This window comes from Drosophila subobscura, chromosome U (genome assembly GCF_008121235.1).
Source record: "Drosophila subobscura isolate 14011-0131.10 chromosome U, UCBerk_Dsub_1.0, whole genome shotgun sequence".
NCBI lineage: Eukaryota > Metazoa > Arthropoda > Insecta > Diptera > Drosophilidae > Drosophila > Drosophila subobscura.
Genome location: NC_048534.1, coordinates 6348142 through 6370185, shown reverse-complemented (window position 1 = coordinate 6370185; position 22044 = coordinate 6348142). Strand labels below are relative to the sequence as shown.

General features: G+C 43.1%; 1 protein-coding gene across 2 annotated transcripts in view; it reads right to left on the bottom strand.

The window, feature by feature from the left end:
• The window catches only part of LOC117902264, a 36714-nt gene that overhangs the window by 5539 nt on the left and 9131 nt on the right, over positions 1-22044 (bottom strand). The window contains exons 2-15 of one of the 2 annotated variants that reach the window (XM_034813523.1): positions 12892-13673; positions 6516-6611; positions 5266-5380; positions 5081-5175; positions 3799-3926; positions 3518-3729; positions 3198-3438; positions 2523-2636; positions 2338-2461; positions 2167-2281; positions 1928-2042; positions 805-1865; positions 439-743; positions 28-146 (exon numbers count right to left, since the gene is read on the bottom strand). In XM_034813523.1, coding sequence (XP_034669414.1) covers positions 75-146; positions 439-743; positions 805-1865; positions 1928-2042; positions 2167-2281; positions 2338-2461; positions 2523-2636; positions 3198-3438; positions 3518-3729; positions 3799-3926; positions 5081-5175; positions 5266-5380; positions 6516-6611; positions 12892-12921 — 2823 coding nt within the window. In that variant the 5' untranslated portion in view covers positions 12922-13673 and the 3' untranslated portion in view covers positions 28-74. The remainder of the gene's footprint in view (positions 1-27; positions 147-438; positions 744-804; positions 1866-1927; positions 2043-2166; positions 2282-2337; positions 2462-2522; positions 2637-3197; positions 3439-3517; positions 3730-3798; positions 3927-5080; positions 5176-5265; positions 5381-6515; positions 6612-12891; positions 13674-22044) is intronic. The other variant, XM_034813524.1, reaches the window with a different exon arrangement.

Here is a 22044-nt window from a genome sequence, read left to right as displayed (position 1 = left end):
ACGACGAATAGACAACGGCGACTGTACCTAGGTATCTGAAGGATGTTGGTAGGGTTTTTGTGGAAGCAGAAAACTTAGCGCCCATAGAAACTATGAAAGTCCAGGAAATCCATGGAATCTGTTTGATTTTGTTGCTGCTGATCGATCTACACGAGGGGGAGTAAGGAATGTCAGGACAAAATACAGAAACCAAAAAAAAGGTTAACCCAAAAAGAGGAAATGGCATTTGTTGTGGGTTATTTTTTGTTGGCGGTGAGTTCGTGGGTGATTGTTTTTTTTGGAGAGCAGGAGAAAGAGAGAGTTATATATTGATATAATTGATATAATTGTGGTAGGAGAGTGGCAGAATATATAATACAAAACAAATGTTTGGTTTGGTATACAAACAAAAGGTAGGGTAAAAAAACCATAAATCATTCAAGGCATTCTCGCACTCACCAGCTTCTTGAAACAGTCCTCGAAAAACGCAGTCATTGAGCGATACAAATGCCGCTTGACACCCGATAGGCTGTGTCCTTCATCCGGATAGATTTGCTGCTTGTAGAGCACTCCTTTGCTGGTCAGCGAACGAGCGAGTACCATCGATTGCTGCACATGCACATTGTCATCGGCGGTGCCATGGACGAGCAAAAACTGACGATCGCGCAGGTTGTCCACATACTTGGACAGATCACTCTCCTCGTAGCCCTTGTAGTTGTCCGTAACATTGGGGAAACTCAGATAACGTTCGGCATAGGTGGAGTCTGCAAAGAAGGAGAGAAGTAATGGCACCTCTAATTCCCGATATAACATCACAAAACCCACCATATAACTTCCAATTGGTAACCGGTGAGACACTTATGCCACACTGAAATATATCCTGCTGGCCGGCGAGTGCCAGAGCAGCCGTGTAGCCGCCGTAGCTCCAGCCCCAGACACCCATGCGACGCGAGTCAATAAAGTGCAGATTGTCCCGCAGATACTCGCTGACCTCCAGCTGATCGGAGACCTCAACGCTGCCCAGACGCTTGTAGACCTCGTGCAGCAGTTGGTAGCCCTGTCCCGCAGAGCCACGTCCATCAATCTCGACGACAATGTAATCCTTGCTGCCCGACAAATAGGTGTTCCAATCAACATGCCAGCGATCGGTGACCAGCTGTGTGCCCGGACCCGAATACACATGCAGAATGGTGGGATAGCGAGTGATCTCATCCTCGCGTAAGACGGGTGGCAGATAGAGCCGCACCTGGGCATGATAGCCGCCGGAGATCATCACGGGGAAGGTCTTCACCTGAGGCAGCGCCGTCTTGGCCATTTTCTCCTTGAGCCGCGTATTGTTCTGGATCGTGACGAGTAGCTCCAAAAATTGTGACTTTGGTTCGACCTCTGCCTTCTGCTCGCCGCCCTCCGTTGAGGGTTCCTCCTGCTGGGTGCTCTGTCGCTTGACCTTGGCACTCGTTGGTGGGCTGTTCGCCGACTTTAGGCCATAGATAATTGAGGTGGGCACAACAGGGCCCAGACACTCCACCAGAACGTAACGCGCCTGCAGCGTGATGGGAAACTGTGCCTCGTGGTAGAGGCAATCGCTGGGTGGCGGCGGCAGCGGTGGCCTCTGTCCGCGTCCCGGTCGCGGCTGCTGCTCCAGTGGCATGGCCGGTGGCGGAGCCTCCACCTCCTCAGAGTCCTCCCAGTCGTCATCCCAGGCGGTGACCAGCTTCGGCGGCGACTTCGTGTGACCCTCCTCGTAGCTATCGGAGCGTTGCATCAGAGCGGGACACGTGATGCAGTCGGGCGTGTGCAGTGCCTGTCCCTGGCGGGCGGGCAGCGCAGAAACGCGGTACAAATGCTGCTGCGAGGGCAAACGCTCCGGGGTGCCCAGGAAGTAGCTACGAGAAGTCAAACCAAAGCGGATACAGTGGCATTCCAGTTGCTGCCGGAAGGTACTTACATCCAATTATCCAGCTGGTCCCAGTGTAACAATCGATTCACCTCGTAGGCGCCATGGGTGAGCGGCAGCACTCGGTTATTGTCGATGTCCACGTGCACGATGTGCCGGAAATAGCCTGCGATTATCGATAGCCAGAGACGGAAGAAACAGAGACGGAACAGGCATTGTATTACCGGTACCTTAAATCGTTGAAACAAAGCCCCGAGGCTCAGGGCCAAATTGACATATGGCTCTCTTACCAAACAGGCCATCGCGTAACGGAGAGATGGCCACATAGATACTTCCATTGGCCGCAAACAGTGGCACGGCGACGGTGTCCACCCAGCCACGTCCATCGCCACTCACACGATGGGTCTGAATAAGGGGGAATGATGACTGGGTTCATTGGGTCATTTAGCGGCTTCACTCACCTCAATGCACTCGAACGACGGACTCTTGCACACGCTCACAACGGATATGTTCTGTGGCCGATTCAGCCAGACAACAGCGATCTCTGTGCCACTTACCCAACTGGCACTGCTAAAGTAATGATCTCTGCAAAAGGATAGGAATACATGTATGAGAGGGGGAAGTCCTGTGTCCTGCAACCACTTACTCATTTGCTATTATTTGCGGTGGTCGCAGGCTCGTGATGTGCACCTTCTTGGGATCCTTGAGGTCGACCACACGTAAAGTTACTGTCGGATTTGGTGTGCCGGGTTTTGGATAGCTATGGGAAAGAAAAAAGAAAGACTTTTAGTTAAACTATAACTGTCTATTTTTGTTTAACCATTCATTAATTTTCATGCACATTCTTGACACGACCTTTTTTCTAGCAATTTATCAAACACCATTGACAAGGGATCAACTAGGGGATTCTCTCTCTCACTGCTGCTCCTACTCCTACTCTCTTTCTCTCTCTCTCTCTCTCTTCCTCTCTTGTTAATATGCTACAGATGGCTTGGTTGCCTTTGCTGCTTTGTCTTTGTGCTCCGAAAACTAATTTCATTGCCCCAAATCTGTCACCACACCTAAGAAAAGTCGAACGAGTCAGAGGCAGTTAGGGAAAAGGTTAAAGCCACTGCCTGACTTTCACCTGCCTGTGAAAAAGGTTCAGCAATCCCTCTCTCTCTCTTCGACTTCATGAATTTTAAGCATTTTGCTTTGAGCTGCCAGCCATTAGCTCTAACGACAGTCACGAGAGCAAGGGGAAATACAGTCGGGGGCATCATTAACACATAATCGAAAAGTGATATAGCCAAAAGCTCCCCATAATGGGGTCACGACTTACCGTAAGGATCTGATTTCCGGGTAAAGGTTGGCATACGGATTACTGCCACCCACCGACGATGAGCCGCCACTTGCTCCGGGCGTGCCTGCAGCTGCTGCTGCAGCCCCACTGGCAGATGGACCCGTCGTGCCGTACCAGGCAAAGTGCTGCTCCTGGACGTTCGTGTCGTTGAAAGTGGCATAGAGCATCAGTTGGCCAGTGTCCGACATCCAAATTGCATTATTTGCATGAAGGATTTCCTCTGAAAAGCGCAAACCAAAGGGGGTAAAAGGGGGAAATTGAAATACTCCAAACGAATTATATAGTTCAATGGACTGTACCTTCGTAGAGCCAATCGGGTATGCCATTGTAGACCACTCCAGGCACTGCATCATGGGTTATGCGATGTGCTGTGGTGCCGCGCGCCTCCTTTCTATAGTATATATCGTAGCTGTGCACCCAGACCAATCCATTGCCACGGGGACTGAATCGGGCATAGTGCAGATATGGCCATTCATCCTGATGTGGACTGTGACGCAGCTTGATGCTCTCGCTATCATTTGGGGGGATGATGACATTACCTTATAGATGGCCTACCTCCGGCAAATTTATCATCACTCACCTGGTCTGTATATCGTAGAGCGTGTATTGGGCCAAGTACGAGTGCCGGAATAATTTCACAACATTTTGGGCCAACAGCAGATAACGCTTGTCCGCCGATATGGTAAAAGTGAAGGGCGCCAAGGTTTTCTGTTCACAAAATTTTATTCAAAATTATAAAGTGCACATTGCTACTGCGTACTTATACGCAACTTTTAATTAAAATTTTAATGGTCTTTGCGGATTCTCACACGCCAAAAATGGCTAAAGTTTGCATGTGGCACGTGGCTGGTGTCGCAAAATGTTGAAATTGTGTGGCATTGTTTATGGCAATTGAATGCTAAATGTTGCCGAAGTCAAAGGGAGAGGGAAAGCCAACGAGTGTTAGCATTCAGATCTGGGAAAGAAGCAACGCAATGCCAGCATTTTCCTTCTCCAGATTGAAGTTAATGTTTGGCTTTCAGCTATTCATGGCTTCCTCTTGTTGGCAAGCAAGTAACTTGATCCCTGATGCCCTGACGACTCGTATTCATGGCCATGAATATGCATTTCCCCACCACAATGTTGAGTTGCATTCCTTTGCTGACTGCTCATTTCCGCATTTTCACTTTTTTTGGGTTTGGGGGGCCCAGACATTAATTATTTTGCACTCGGCTGGCAGCTGTTGACTCAAGTTATTGCACTTGTTGCTATATGTTGCTAGATGCATACTTGGGTTCCTCGGGCCACTCGAAATTCCACTTTCCCCAAACAGAAACTTGGATCTGCACCATCCCCTTGCTCTCCTCTCTGCTTGCTGCTTGTTTTCCTTGGCTTTTTCTTTCATTTTCATTTTGCTTTATGGTTTGGCTTCCGCTTATGCTTTATTTGTTTGTTTTTCAATTTCAACTCGCGCATTATTCATTGGAAAAACGTTTTACCTTCCGCTCTCTTCTGTTCCATTCACTTCCCTTCATTCATATGTACATATGTGTGTTTACCCAGTCATTGACATAAAAATCGTTTTGCCTTATCGCGGGGAGCTCCTGCCCCTTCCCACACGCGATAACTTAGCCCATTTGTTTTGCCTACTTTTGTGTGAGCGCCATAATATCAGTTAACATTGCCAAGTCGAGTGTGTACACTCGAGATAGAGCAACACCCTCTGCCTCTACCTCGCCCTTTCTCAGGCTTCCTAGTCGTAAATAAGACGGCGCAAATATTTGTACTTTCGCCGAGAGATAAGCAATAAGCAAACAAAGGGCTTTGGCCAGGACTAGAAATATAACTATGGAGACTTTGAGACTGGCCACAAATGTACTTACAAATGTCACATTGGACATGAGGATACGTTCCGTGCGATTGGCTGCATTCAGCAGACAGATGCGACCCAAATGGTCCTGATAGAGGAACTCCTCGCCTGCAAAAAAAAACAAAATATCAATAGATAGATGGATGGAAGAGCGGAAATTAAAAGCAATTCGAATGGACATTGCTGTCTAGTACACACCATCGATCCAACTGCCGTTGGCATGCTGTGGCATGTAGAGGCCATCGACTATGTCCTGCAGCTTGATTCGTTGGCCCTTGACGCGCGGTCCCTCATCGGGGGGCGTGAGCAGCACCTTTTTTTAAATATGTAGAAATTTTATATGTTGTTTTCTGTCCACGCACACGCACATACAGACACAGAGACACAGAGACACATAGACACAGATACAAATACGGATACGGATAAAAATACAGAGACACAGATTTTACAATAACAATTACAATTACAACGACACGCACGCACACACACGACAACAAATGGACAACAAATGTGTAGGTGTGTGGGTGTGGAATAATGTTTAATCAGGCAGCCACAAAAAGTTGCGATAAAGAATTGGGAAACAAACAGACAGGAGACAAAAAAGACAAACGTAACGTATTTACACACAATAAATTGATCAGATTTTTCAGCTTTTAAAAATATACACATATACATAAACATTTATATTTATATTTAATGGCAGTAGCAGTTTTCCCTTCTCTTATTTGTATTTTAATTTGGCACGCGCCCAAAAGTAGGCCACAAAAATGTGTGCGCGGTGTTGAATTTTCGTAAAATATTTCCAATTAAAAGAAAAGAAAACTTTAAACCACCATTTTTGTTGTGAACTACAGAATTTGTATTTGTTCTATTGGGTGGGTTTGTTGGTTTATTTACAAATAAATAAAATAAGAGAACACACAAATATTGTACACCGATAAAAATTGCATTTCAGTGTGCACTTGTTGGGGGAGGAGTAAAGGGAGTTTCTACTCTAGGATGTTCCTGTGCCCCTGTTGTAGCTAAGAGTATTTTATGCTTTGAATTTACTAGAGCTGCTCCAATGCTACCTCTAGTTTGTGTACTTTTCTGCTGGTCGTGTTTCAACTATTTTATTTGTCCTGTTTCCCTCTCAGTTTTGGTCATTGTTTTGTGTGGGTGTGGGTGGGTGGCGACTAATGGTAATTGTATTTTACATTGCTCCTATCAATTTTCGGTTTTGGGGTTCACCGACATTTGTCTGTTTTCTGTTTTTGTCTGCAAATGAGATTGTGTTGTTGGTTTTGTTGTCTGGGAATCTAATTAAGGAGTAACAACCATTGTGTGTGCGTTTTTCGGTGTACAATGTGCCCCTGATGGCACCGCAACGAACATTAAACAATAACCAAAAAAACCATGCTGTGAGATTGTATTGTGTGAAACTCAAGCGAACTGGGACGAACACTCACCACCGAAGTAACAATCAGGGCGAGAACAATGATGATGACCAGTAGGGCGATGAGGATGCCACGCCAGTTCCGCTGATTCGGATTGCTGGAGACCAACTGGAAATAAAGATGGGGAATTAATTGAGAAATGATTGAATGCAAAATGCTGCACATAAAGAGCGCCACGTGCGTCTCATTACGCCTCGCCACGGCCCTTCGTGGAGTTATGAAGGGTGGAACGAAGAGGAGCCCTGTACGAGGGCTATAACAAACTGGCCGGAACCGCAAATAATTGGTTGGCCAAGATGCAATTAGCAAACTGATGATGATTCGGTTTTGTCTGGGCCATTGAACCCAGCCAACATAAACTGTTCTTCCAGTGAATTATGTCTGGCCCCCCGAAATGGCTTAAATATACACAACAACACCCACACGTACTCCTCTATCCGTATATTCCGATATAAAGACGTCCTTTGTGTGCATATAGAATAGAAAACCCGAACGACAACCCCTTGGAAATCAACGCTTAATGCATATTTAATGTATTGAAGCAACAAAAGAAATACAGAAAACAGAACCCAGAACCTGAAACCCAACTAGAGCCCGAAACAGAACAACAAATTAAGCACGACACAGAAACTAAACTCGCACGCAGCCCGCACAAGTTGATACCGATTTATACGGGGGCTTACGAGAGGTAGGGGCCCTGATTTCGGGACTAGTCAGTCCATCATGTCACCCACACACACATAAAATAAAAAACACTGAAACTGAATGCCATGCCAGTTAGCTGTATAATTAATTAAGGACTCGTAAAACTACTATGCAGCTCCAATGTTGCTGTGTCTCTGTTCCCTTTTGGTCTGCTCTGATCTGTTCTGTACGGGCAGATAGTGAACAAAATCGTATATATTAATCAAGAGTTGCGTGCCGCATTGCTGGGCATCTATCAAAATTAATTGCGAGGACATTGCCTGCAACAGATAGCAGATACACACATATTTCTACATCAGTCGCCTGGATTTTGTGCTGCAAAATTAGGATGGAAATCAAGGGACAGAGCAAAAGGGATGCAGGAAAACTTCAAGAAGCCAAAAATATATATATGTATGTACCATGATAAAAAAGTAATTAAATATTGCTTAAACATTAGACAAAAGCACACAAGCCAATGATTTTTGCCTAAGCGTTATACTTGGAAGACTCAGAGACATAGAGGTAGGGAGAGACATCTAGTAAGAACGCACACAGGGGAAGCTCAATTAAAATCGCATAAATATATGGTAGCTTCCCCTTTGCCCATTAGTGCATGAAAGCAAATCGCGAATCTTAATTAATAACCCAAGCAAATATCCTTACAAATAGGGGACATGTGTACCTGCGATACACACGCAGCCCCAGCCCCAGTCCCAGCCAGCCAGCATGTTTATTTATAAGGACTCCTTTGCCATATCCTGAGCAGGGGTAGGCACTTGGAATTTATTGCGCTGGTAGTGAGCGGGACCTGAGCGGCGCAAACAAAAACTGAAAACAACATAAACTAAACTATCAAACTACAATAGAGACGACCACCAAAGAGTGTTTTTTTGGGGGGCTGCTAGCCCCATTCGCTTTGGGGGCTGTGTTCACTTTCCCTCTTTGGGGCAAACTTTCCATAGACCATCGCATCGCATCGCTTTCGAAAAGTTTCCATAGCCACCACTCGCTTTTAGGCAACTTTTCCATAGCCAGGAAATTTAGTTTTCGCTTACAATAATAATAACAATAAAAATAATATTAATAATATCTACGAATAATGAGTTCTTGAGTGCGCGTGCGGCGTATACTTCATATTACTTTAATTTAATGGAATGTATGCTTTACAGGAGGGTCAAGCCTGGGCATATCCATATTCATATTCATCCCTAAGACACTTTACTTACATAAGTGAGCAAAACACTCTCCTTGATTGCTGGATAGAGTAGAGAGTGAGAACAGTTTCTCTCTCTCTGTAAATATGCCATAATGGGCAGCATAAATGAAATTTTAAACACTCAACTTGATGAGTTGCTCTGTTAACGCTAAAGGAATTAAAAATAATGACAGTCATCAATTCTGCCAACAAAATGGCCAACAATTTTGACGCAAAGAACTCAATGAGTTTATTTTCTGACATGACGCCCTGAAGGGATATTGGGGGCCATGGTGATGGCAGCTCATCAGCCCATTCCAGCAAAAGGAAGAGCACATGCGAGCGTCTGCTATTAATTTCTATACATTTTTAATGCCTTGCTATTAGTCTTGAGCCTTGAGCGACAAAAATATATTTTTCATTTAATTTCTTAGATGGAGAAAATTAGAGCCGGAAGAAATTAGTTTTGGAAACAGTGCAGCTCCAAGCGGTCTTAAGGGCATGTTTGGGATGTTTAGGTTTCTTATGAAAGCTAAAAAATGTAAACAGGAAAGACTACTGAATTCATTGAATTATGACAGGAACTTGAGGATCATCCATTCCGAAGAAGACAGATTACCAGAGAAGACAGCGAAGACTCCCTTCGGAAGCCATTAAAAAATGTTTACCACACAATGGGCACCGAATAAAACCCATTTTTAAATCCAATTTAAGCCCATGCAATGCATCATGGGTTAAATGGAAAACACAATAAACCAATCAATAAGAAGACCATAAATAAAGGAACTTTACCATTTCGAATTCCATCCAAAGATTTTTCAGATTCCAGAGATATAAATTTCCCAGAACTGCAATAAACCACTGAATAACCACTCCTCTCTCCGCCCTACTATCAGGAAAAACTCTGCGGCGTGAATGGAAAAATATTGTAACCAAAATTGCACACAATGCAGCAGCGCCACTTGACATATGAAAATGAAATGCACGAACCGCACGAAGAAAACGTAATGGAAATGGATAGCGATTTAAGTGTACAAAGAAACCAGCAGGGAAAATTGTATGTCAGCGAGGGAAAACACAGAAAAAGGGGTAGAGAGAGGAGAGTGAGGTGGGGAGAGGTTTTCCCTTTTAATGATGTTTGCTTGTGCGATTTTTCTGCTCTTTGTTTTCTGCTGACTTTCGGTTATCTGGGGGATTTTGGATCAACATTGTTATCATTTCATTTTCGTTTGGATTTCCTTTGCTCAACCCCCTGGGATGGGCGGAAAAGCCTGACGTTGATTAAATTTTCGGTTACCTGAGATTTAATCCACAGTCAAAACCAGCAAATGTTCTCATGTATTTTTTCTTTTTTTTGTTTCTCTGCTGGTTAAAGCCACCTGGGGGCTGGTTGGCTGGCCGCAAAAGAAGTTGCGGGCTGGAAATTCAACGCTAGTGGAAAAGCTTAAAAGCAATGCTATACCCAAATGAAGTCCCGCCGCCACCAGAGAGAGAGCTGGCCATGGGGCAGAAATAATGTGAAGTGGAGTGCTCACACAGATACACCGGACACCAACACTGAGACACATTCCGAGCGCTAGAGAGCATTAGCTGTCTTTTGCGGTTGCTGCTCGGGAAAAACTTTGGCTGCTTCTCGAGAGTGCAAAAAGTTCAAAAAGAGGATAGGGATAGAGCGGAGATAGAGATGTGCAGTAGAGCCAGTAAAAGCCGCCAGTTATTTGCATAAGTTGTCATAGTTATTAAGCTGTGAGCGTTAAAATTCTGCGACCCTTCTCCGCCACCAGCGCACCCCTTTTAAGCGCATTAAAGATAGACGCCAGTTATCGCATTTTCAGGAGGACGAACAACAAGCAGAAGAGAGCAGTAGGAGGAGGAGCAGCAAGAAGTAGGAGCTTGCAGGAGGAGCAGCAATCAGGACATTCAGGAAAGGAGTAGACGTACACAACCCTCTGGCACAGTGAAAGTGTCGTTTTCAATTAACCGGGGACACCAGATGAGGCAGACCATCCGTGGCGGCTGATGGCAGAGTTAATCGCATTAAAAAAGCAGCAGCTGGTTTTTGCCTGCAAAGGTGACCTCTCCCGCTTTCACCTTTGAGGATAGACAACTTGAAACTGTTTGCCTATCACTCAATGCCAATAAATTGGAAGCAGACTTATTACGCTCTGAGCGCAATCTACGTTCCGTGGCTTCTGTTTTCCGGTTTTCCCTTTTTCGCTTTGACAATATTCGGAGAACCTTGAGCCCTGCATCGTGTGGGGAGAGAGACAGACATTAGAAAGCAATCTTTATGGCCTGCTGCCTTCCGCCAAACATGAAATCCATAAACAGTCCTCAGTCCTACAGTCCTTCAGCGTGTGCACGGGACGATTGCAACAAGGATGCGGTGCCTGTCTGCATCCTTGTGTGCCGTCGTCGTTGTCTGGCTTTCCGGCATGTCAGCCCTATAGTCTGACACGGGTTCCTACCTACCTATGTATGTTTGGGCGGCGGCGGACGAGGAGGAGGTCACTCCCACTTTATCTAGCATTGGGTGCCGTTGTCAACAGCAGTTTAGCTCAAGGCCATAACGGCACAGCATTTGCTATAACTGTCACGTGAGTGTGTGCCTCTTCTGGGTGTATGTCTGTGTGTGCCTCTGTGTCAACACATACTTGAGCTTCCATTACACGGCCATGATTGCTTATTTTTCTGTTTTCTCTTTTTACTTTTTACTTTTCACTTTTCACTTTTCCCATTTTCTTTTTTTAACCTGTTTCTGCAGGTGTCGCTCCGTGCGCCTGTCGGCGGTTGTTAAGTTGCATGAATTTGTCAAAAATAAAAATGTAATATGCCACACGACTGACACAATTGAGAGCGATGGGCGGCAGGGGTTTGGGATCTGGTTCTCACTTCAAGATACATTTCATTAGCTCTGTTTGGCGGAAATAATAGTAGAAGAATGGCTGAGGACAGATGACAGTTAAAGTTAAAAAAAAATTGCATAGGAGCTAAAATAATTCTCTCACTATGCATATACAATTCGTAAAACAACTAAAATTCCTCTACGAACCCAATTAAAACCTCAAATAGCCTCTATCATTGTCAAACCAGCGATGATGAACAGTATACCATTTAGCGCCACTTAAATGCACAATTGCACCTGTCCGCGAGTTCTGTTTCTCATTATGGGAGCAGATTGGCAGCACTTAACTGAGATTGGCAGCACTGTCAAAATATGTAGATTGCGACGCCCCCGCAATGGATGGGCAGGACTCTGGCGTACTTTACTGAGCGTTAAAATTCTGCGACCCATGCGGATTATGCATGGGGTCGTCGCATCATGGATTCGTCGTGAAAATGCCATCTAATTGATTTCCGCTTGAATGCCTGATTGCCATTTTGACTGTCTGTTTTTGAGGCTGTTTATCTTTTGCAACCATTTCAACACTCTGAATTTCAGTATTTGCATTGGTTTCCTGCTACTGCAGTACTCTTACTCCTCATCACAGACCGTACTTAGTATGCAAAGCACATATTGCGGCATGGTACGGCACCGCACCCATGGCATTGCATAGCTAATTCAATTTTGCAATTGTTGTCAGCACTGTCAGCGCTTTGCATTTGAATAACATGCGGAATTTATTTCAATTAGCAAACGCAGCCGCAAAACTTGCTGCCACAGTACGCCGCAAAGTACGCTCCAGCAGCGAAGCGTGCGAATAGAAGTTGACCATCAACGTCAGTCGAGGCAGACGAGGCAAGTGCCTGGAGAGAGGCACAAACTCAAGTTGCGAGAAGTCGTTGAGCGAATTTTCCCACCGTACTAACGTAGAGACGCACTTATCCAACTTGGAATCAAAGTGAGTCGGAGGCGGGTGGAGCTGCCTGAAGTGGCGGTGTAAGAGCTTAGTCAGCTCTCTGGGAAAGTGAAGCTAATAATAAGCACAATTGGGAAAGGTAGCTACCTGGGTTTCCGTACAATCTGAAAGGAATTTTCTAACGTGTCAGAAGGTAGTTGGAGTTCATCATCAAAACTGTTATAAACAAAATAAGTTAACTTCTTTAAGAGTAGAATTTATGGCATGGACTTTAAATTTATGTAGAATAGTTTGATAGTTTTATATTATTAGTCGTTTAGAATCAAATTTTCCATTAAAGTATTTGCTAAAACCGTTCAACCATAACCATATAAGTAATTTCCCCTTCCGAGTCTGCTTTTCATAACATATTCTCCAACCGCTTTTAAATTTTTTCAGTCATTAAACAATTTGAAAATTTAATCCCTGTTTCCTGTTTGAATTCTCAATACACTCCCAAAGCTAATCCAAAAGGAACTCTTCCTCGCAAACACACACGCCCGCTCTCAATATTTGTTTTAAAATTAATTATGCTTAATTATATTTGGGCTAAAAACATATGAGTATTCATTTTTTGTTGTGCTGTCTCCCTTTTAGCTTTCGTTTCGATTCGGGTTGGTTGCGTCGTTTTCTGGCTTTATGCATAAAGTATAACAAAAGAAATTACCTCATCATCGTAATTATCCTGCTCCGGCATGACTCGCTGTTTGTTGGCTTAAAGCGATGAATTTTACGGAAATCCGAGAGGACGTTCCAGCCGGCTTTCGTCGTCGGTGGTGGAGTGACAAGGCGTGGCCCGAGGTACGGGTACGTCTGACAAATTAAAGAAGCCTCCGGTTGTTGTCTTTGTCAGAGTTATCGTCGTCGATGGCGTTCTCCTCGATGTTTCTCGTTTGCTTGATGCTTTTTGGATTACTAATCGAATCTATCACTTTCCTTGGCTATAATTCGACAGCAAAGAGCCCCGGTGAGCTCTCTGTTAATTTTTCTTATTTTCAGAATTTATTGGCGCATCAGCTAGCCGAGGAGGCTGGCATTTCATACACTTTGTTGGGCGAATACCAGAAGTCACTTGCACGGGTCTGGCGCTCTCGTTTCATGCTTTCGCGAAATACTTTTAAGCTTGTCCTTGACTTTTGCCAGCTGTCCTTCGACCCATCTTCTTCCCCTTTGTTGCTGTCGGGTAATTATGACAGACTGTTGGTTGTAGGTTTGTTGGTGTTGCCGCCGCTGTTTGTCTTAGGAACTTGTCGTTTCGGGGGTCCTTATAATGCGCTTTTGCCGTTGGTTTTTGTCCTACCCGCCTTCTGGCTTCTCGGTGTCCTGAGTCCTCCTAATGAGCATACATTTTCAATTTCCCTGCTGCAGTCGACTACTGTTGGTGTCTCTTTTGTTGCGTGGAATCCTTCGCTCTGACACTAATGATGCAGCATACTTTTAGGCCAAGCGCTAAATTGGTATAAAGTGTTTAGTGTTCGAGGGAGAAGAAGAAAAGAAGGAAAATACACACGCAATATTTAGAAAATGCAGTTCTTGCTTAAACCTTTATCTGGCTTGTTGTTTTTGGTGTAAATGCTGTTGCTTTTGTTGTTGATAATGCTGTTGTAGCTTTCCGCTTGTTGTTAGTGCCAATTGTTCTTTGTGTTTTATAGTGGTTAGTTCTTGTTTTCGTAATTTTTTGTTAGTGGTGTAACTTTGCTATTGTTGGTGTAGCTATTGGTGGTGGTGCTGTTGTTATTGGTGTTGCATTTCTCTTGTTGTTAGTGCCAATTTGGTTCTGTGTGAGTGTTGTGCTTTTAGTCTTGTAAGTGCTTGCATGCTCGAGCTGGATGTGTGCGTTGTGTGTGCTATGTGTCTGTGTTAGTTGGCTTAGATGCATATGTGTTGGTGTTTTTATAACATGACACATGTTCGCTGCATACTTTTGGGCTGCTTAGTCACATATATATGAATGTGTGTCAGTGTTTTGTATGTAGGTTAAGTAGTCTGGTGCTTAAATATATTTGCATAAAACAAGGCACATTCAAAAGTTTGTATTTACATGTACTGCAGGGAAAACATGGCTTTGACTTTCGTCTTGTCGGGTCTATTGTTTGTGTAATTGTTGTGTGCGTGAGAGGGGTGTGGGGAGTACAATATAACCTTTAAAAACTAATCTGTTTATTATGCAAAATGTTGTTGCATGCAGCGAAAGAGAAGGGTGGAGAGGGGGTGCTCTCTGCACACACTTTAAACATGACTGTGTTTTCTTATGCAAATTTTAACTCTTGCTAAAGTGCGGCAGGGGGTGGCAGGGTGTCAGGTGTGGTGTGCACTCCCAAGTCAAGTGTTAATAGCATTACATTTTCAATTTAAGTTATGGCAACTTTTTTCTTTGCTCCTGCTTCTTTTCCTAAGCAGCTTATTATGCAAAATGCATGCAAAACACACAGAGTACACGAAGGATAAACGGGTTCTAGGTGGCATAATATTCACAGGGGGAGGAGAGTGCCAGGTTGGAATACAGTTTGCTTTATAGGGTTGAGAGGTTAAAGATAGTTTGTAGAGCTTCTTCAATCGTTAAACATTTGCGATACACACGTACAGGTGCATAAAGGTACACGTCGTTGCCTGCACAAAGTCAAGAGGATCAGCGTTATCCTACCCATAATCTTCCAGTAAAGGAAAGCTATTTTCCATCCATGTAGCATTCGTATAATTACACCAAGCTTGAGCTATCATAGCACGTTGAGGAAGACAAATGACACTGAAATTGCTTCACAATCCACTTTACCGTGCTACATTTTTGCTCCTTCCTTCCTTACTACCCAAAAAAGAACGAACAAAATGAAACTTGTCCCCTAAGCGAAGCTTTGGCTTAAATAGCCAATGACACACACATAATCTACAATAGCTGTAGAGAGAGAAAGACGGAGAACAGGGAGGGCTAGAGAAAAGAGTCTGTATTTATCTGTTAGCCATTCGCCTTAGTCATCTTTGGGGAGCATTCACTGTGTGCGCTGTCTGGTCTTTAGAACGCATTACAATGCATCAACTTTTAGCCATTGTTGGTGGGGACTCTTTGGCTTCCACCTCAACCCCAAATCCCAACACCCTCAAAAGACCCAGCTACTATAAATTAAAACAAAAAAAAAAGAATGAAAATATGAACGTGAACGCAAAGAAAACAATTCCCATACAAAATATCACTCTCCTGGGGAACAATGGAAATTGTTTGATATGGCAGCCAACATAAATTTCATTAATTTTTACGCAGACCAAAATTTGTTGGGTGAAGTTTTTTCTTGTGTTCCAAGACAAGCAGGACTGGGGGCTGCCTTTTATTGTTTTCATAAAAATGATTTTACATTTTTTTTTTTTGTTTTACCAGACACACAATGTAGCATTCATAAAAATAAATTCCATGCAGCGCAATGCAAAATAAAGCAAAACTCATTGCATATTTGCATGCATACAGAAATTGTTGAGAATCTGCAGCTGACCAGCGAGGAGACAAAAGCGGCATTTTCAACCATAAAATAATTCCCCCGTGAAACATAAAGTAAATCATACAAGAAACATCAACGATACTCCATGTTCCCGCTGATGGAAAAATTGTGTACTAGCTGCCAACATTACCATGAACTAAAGTGTGATCTAAGCTATTAAATGGGCTTCAACACGCTTAACCCCTACTTGCGTCATAAAGCCATAAGAGCCACTCATAGAAGCCGAACTATGCACAAGATATGGGCTGGAAGTGTACCATAAACTGAACGATGAGCAATGAGCCGCGACATGAATATGATGGTAGGGCATATAATCCCATAAATAAAGTGTTGAATCGAAGATTCACCGAAGCTCTTGTGGGATATTTAGTAATGGATGGAAATATCCAATAAATTTAACATTTAGTTGGCCAACAACTGCATTCACTTAGCACTGGGAAAACTTTCCATGTGCGTCTGTCTGTTGCATAAATTAGGAAAACTCTTTATCTTACACAAGGCATTTAAATGTAATTTATGATGCAACACAACACTCATTCCCTGCCCCACTCGACTTTTCCACATTGCCATAGATTTTCGTATTTTTATTTTTTTGCTTCAAATAAAAGTTATTCTTTTTGCTTGCTCTTCCTGCCACGTCGAGGACTCTAGTATTTTGTTATCAACATGTTGACATTCATTCGTGTGCTGCTGTGCTCTGACATTTATTGTTTGTATCTCGCTCTCGTTTCCTGACTTCCGGCCCGAATGCAGCCGTGCATAAGTCGCTTCCGGTTGAGAGCCGAGTGCCATGGCCATGGCTGCTGCTACTTCATAAAGTGCTACGCAAACGGGAAGAGCAGAGCCACTCGTATCGCATCACATCGCACACTCATATATCATTATCATATGTGTGTGTATTTTTGTATCATTTTCCCAGGCATTTTTCACAGAATTTTAAATTTATTGCTTCAATGAAGCGGCAAAACATCACAGAAGAAACACAGACAGTGACTAAGAGAGAGTCACGCAAATCTACAACCGTAATGTTTTTGAATTGTTGATTATATTAAAAGAAAAATTCTGGAAATAGGAGAACAGAGATCATTTTTGTTTTTGGGGGTTTCGGGGGTTAGGGAAAATCAATTGCAGCCAAACAGCTTGCTCGGGAGAACGTGTTGCACCCAAGCAATTTGTGAGGACACTTTTGTGGCTTTTGACATTGCCGCCACAGTCGATGCTGCTGCTGCTGGTACGTGCCACTTATATGCCATGGACCCTGGTCCCAGCAGTCAGCCCCATGCTGCACGTAAGCCGTAAACGTTTTTAGTGGATTTGTGTGGCGGGGCTGTGGCTGTACGACAGCCATAATGTTTCATTAGTGGCTGGTTCGCCCGCTCCTTGACAGCGAATCGCATGCATGAAGCTGTTGGCTTCCCAGGAGCATAGAGAAGAGATAGGTGTAGGGACTGCAATCAACTTGAAAGATTGGACAAAGAACTTTGGGGTAATCATGCGCCACACTGAAGCTGCCAAAGGTTTTGATTGAAGGCATGGCAAAATTGTACTTCAATCATTCATGTGGTTGGAAAATGCTTAAAGTTTGCTTTGAAAATATGGAATATTCGAACTTAAAGGGTATCTAAGCTTTCGTTCCTTTTTTTCACAAAACTACACTTTTCTTTTCTGTTCATCAACACTTTCACAACGATATACTACGACGTTCTGCACCAACGACACTTCAACAACGAAATATTGCGTAGCATAAAATTAGGCGGGCATCATTAAATGGGGCAAAGGAGAAGCCAGTAGCAGTGGCAGTGGCAACTCTTGCTTCTATTGCGACAACAGCCTCCCAACACCCTCATGTGGCATGAAGGCGACGACGACGGTGGTTGCACATTAGTTTTAATGCATGTTTCATGCGCCATTAGGCTTAATTAGTGGCATTCCTGCCACCCACCCAAAGCAAAACACAGCACACAGAGTCTCTGCACTACTTCCAGAATCCTCCCAGATTTACCCCCTTTAAATGTGTTTCACTGTAGCCCCAGTGGAGGTCATGGGGGGTGGTGTTTTGGTGGCTGGTGCCTGGTGGCTGGCTGGTGGTGCAGTCAAGCTTTAACTGCCTGTCGTTTGGCCTGCAATTTTATTATTGTTGCTGCACATTGCATACCACACTTCTTAATGCAGCAGCCTTACATTTATTTTAAGGCCACGTAGGACACACACACATTCACGTGATGAGGAAAAATTAAGATTTAATTAAGAGAAATAATAAATGCTTTCGGCTTGAAGCGCGGACGCGACCCAACCCGACCCGGCTTAAAGCAGAGCCAAATAAATTGTCCCTTTTGGCAGGACATGAAAAAAGACTGGTGAGCCTTCGGTAAGCCTTGAAGCCCGCCTCCAGGATCCACTTTCATTGCCAGGGCCATTCATTCATTCCCTCTTCTCGACGAAAATTGCGCGCAACAATGCCCCAACCGAATACCAAATTTACTCGCAGTAGATGTCCGCCCATTGCCACCGGCATTCTTATTGTCCTTCAGATTGAAGTGCTGTCTTTCCATTGCTGTCAGAGTTGAACTTTTGGGCAGTCTTCCGAGTAGTTAATGCTTCTTACAATCAAGGAGAAAGCTTTCCCAGGGATAGATGAACAGACTCCATTTGGTCTAAGTTTGGCCAGAGTTAAAGTCTGAGTAGAACTATTTCAGAATAAATTCTCTGTCAACCCTTTAAATCTCTTCATAACTGACATGAAAATTGTCGTAGTGGAGTCCTCGTCTCTCGCAGCAAACATGAAAATATATTTAATTCGATATATTCCAGCTGATTTGGCGGCTCATCTCTGGCTGATTCAAGATACTTCCGCCGAATGGCGCCAACACTTTATAGACCAACAGACTTCAAGCACAAGACGGCTTACGGCTTACACCATAAACAGGGCGCAAAGCGAAAGGCAGGACCAAGGATAGGGAGAGGCAGGTCCAAAGGAGTCATGGATGTGAGAGGCAATGGGATTGCCCAGTGATGCAAACAAAATGTTCGACTTGTTTGACCAGACAGCAATACACAGAATACAGAACGAGAAGCAGTAAAAAGATGGCCAAAAGACAACTGAAAGTGGCATTCCCATTCCCATTCCCATTCCCATGTCCATGCCCAACCCCTCTCCAGTCTAGTTAACTTGGCCAGAAGCGACAGCAGTTTGTCCAATTGTAAAGCGAGGCATAAAAGCCAAATTAGAACGAAAGTCAGCCAATGTAAATATACAAACAGGAAGGGAAAAACAGGCAGCCTAGGAAGACCGAAGCATTGAATACTCTCGAAGTCCATCTTTCTTTATGGGTCTAGAAATGCTTATCCCCAAACCCCAAATACTCTCATTCGTAGGAATGTCTGAAAGAAGACAACAAATGACTAGAAAGAACAGACAAGTCCCTGTCACTCGCTTCGTTTTTCGATTTGTCTCCTTCTTTATTTTGTTTTTTGGGCAGTGCAAAATTTATGGCGCACATTTCCAGCGCACATTTTTCACCTTGCAAAAGTCAAGACCACGAGAGGCAAAAACAGTCGGCAGTCGGCGTGCGTTCATAGAATTATTAAAACAAACAGCGTGCGCCTGAAAATATATTTTACAATAATAAACAGGGACCCACGACAGAAATTGTTTAACCCTGAGACAATGAGAGACAATAGATGGGTGAGACAACGCTTGGCAGCTGACTCCAAGAGATACGAAGGCAGCGATGTCTAAAGTGCATACAGATCCATAAACAGAACCCCAAAATATTGCAATTTCTGATATAGATCAAAGTAAATGGGAAGCCAGACACCAGCCCAGACACTAGTTGGGAACCGTAAACAAATTGTTGGTTCAAGTACTCATGACCTATTTCGTAGAGGGTCAGTTTCCTGAGTTCCCTGCCCTTTATTTATTCGTTTATCTCTGATAGATTTACAACTAAATAAAGTCTTGCGCCAAGTCTTTTATTTATTTTCTTATTAATCCACAGGCCGGTGAATAATTTTCACTAAATATATGGCAAAACTGCAACTAATAGAAGCTGGAAGACAATTCCTGGGAATAATTTTACTTAGCGAATAATTTACTTGAGTTTTTATTAAATTTCAGGCGCTCTATCACCTCATTAATTCAATTTAAGACTCCGCTATCACCTCTTTAATTCAATGCAAATAATTCCCCGTTTGCATCAACCTTTTATAAATATTTAATCTATATTCCCCTGATGTCAGCAGAAAGAATCCCAGCCTCAAATAAATTATTCCACCTACGAAAAACTTGCCACTCTACACGTAGCCCCATTCCTGGCGGACCACGACCACACATTATAGATCTGCCCCATGCCGCATTTCGCATACCGCAGGAAAATCCCTCCCTAAATTACTATAAATAACAAGAGAATGTTTTGCTTATTGTGGCACAAAGCTTTTAATGTACAACTCGTCGTATACACAATATTTTACATTAAGCCAACAAACAAAGCGCCTCAAAAGGGAGGGGGATTGCTATGCTCTCTAGGTGAAACCAAATAATGATGGAGATGATTTTGGCATCAATTTCTGAGGTCAGCAGCAGCGCACCCGGGAACTTGACAGACAGTTTGACAGACACTGATCTTAGTGGCATTGGTAGGAGGAGCTGCCACCGCCACCGCCATCGCCATCGCCATCGCCATCAAGTGGTAGATGTGCTTTTGCTGCCTGTCTGGGCTCCACCTCAATTTAATTCCCATAAAATTGGAATTGGAAATCATCTTGCTAGGGGAATTGTGTGGTTTAACCGCATTAAAAATCTTCAAATTAAATAACATTATTTATTTAAACGGCGGACATAAACACAGAGTGTGAGTTGCGGGGCACATTAATTAAAATACGCCAGCAAATTATTTATAGCATAATTGAAAAATGCTTTAACAATGGCATAAAAACAACAAGAGATTGGCAGCTGGATATAAGGTTAATTAGTAGTTGAAAATACCCTGGAATACCCTAATTCAATAAGGGTGGAAGATCTAACACTCTCTAAAAATCAACGTATACCTAACCATTTAGAATATTAGAGAAATATATTAATAAATATTAAAAACAATGCTAATAAAATTGTGTCTTTTCAACAGTTATCTATTTAATGTAAATCCATCAAAGTTTCTCCCTATTTTATCAACCTATCCCATCCCAGAACTCTCTTCCTTTAACTGCTATCCCTTAATTCCCATGCAAATACATATGAAAGATTAAAAAAAAGAATAAACAACATTTATTAAAGCCCCAAATGGTTTTCCATTTCGAGCACATCAAGCAGATAATATATTACGATATAGCCACACACAATAGATATTTCCTAAAGATATTTGTATATGTAGAGAGCCGTATGTATGTATGTATAGTCCAATATTGAATTGAAAATACACCATTAGCTGGCAATTCTCGAGTACATTTTCAATTGAAACGAAGATCGCACGCTGATTGATGTTTATGGGCATAATTTGTTCTCGAACGAACAGATACACAGAGATGTATGTACCTTCAGTATTTTAGGAGGGGAAATCTGTAGCTGTATGCGCGTTTGTGTCTCTGTGTGTCAAGGTGAGGCAATGCCTGGATTGGGTAATAGTTGCATATTGCACTCGCAAGTGTCTAAAGTTCAAGGTATATTGCCAAAAATAAAGACAATCAAAGGTGGCTATATAAATAGATTTGCATTTATTCTGAACTGAGAAGCGTTCACAATTATTAAATTATTTATAAACTATTGCGAAATATTATTATTTTTACTTCTGCACTTTGACTTTTAAAAACAATTTATGAATATTAGAATGATCTCCCATTTAATTTTCATTGCATTTTTGACTGACCCAAAGACCACCAGCTGGTTTTCTCCATGGACCGACCACCTGCAAATAATTTCATATCCATTGTTAGCCCCTGAGCAAACGCAATCCTCAATTATTGTATATATTTTCTCTCTCTATATACTCGCACAAAATGAAAGCTTTCAAGTGCATTTTCCTTTGTCATGGGAATACCATCAATTTATATTGGGAAATAGAATCATTTGGAAGCAAAAGCGACTTAATAAGCCGTGCCACAAAAACTCATTACCTAGCCAACAATTCGATGAAAACTGACAGACTCGTTGAGAGGTGGGGATATGGGGAGGAGGCCACAATCGAATAGAACATCAAAAACGATTTTCAAATGCACTTTACAAAATGACATGAGGCAATGAGGAAACTTTTTGCCAACGTCCTTGCCACATGCGATGCGACTAGCGGACACACGGCAGCTGGCAATCAAGAGAAGGGTATGGGTGTAGCAAATGGTTT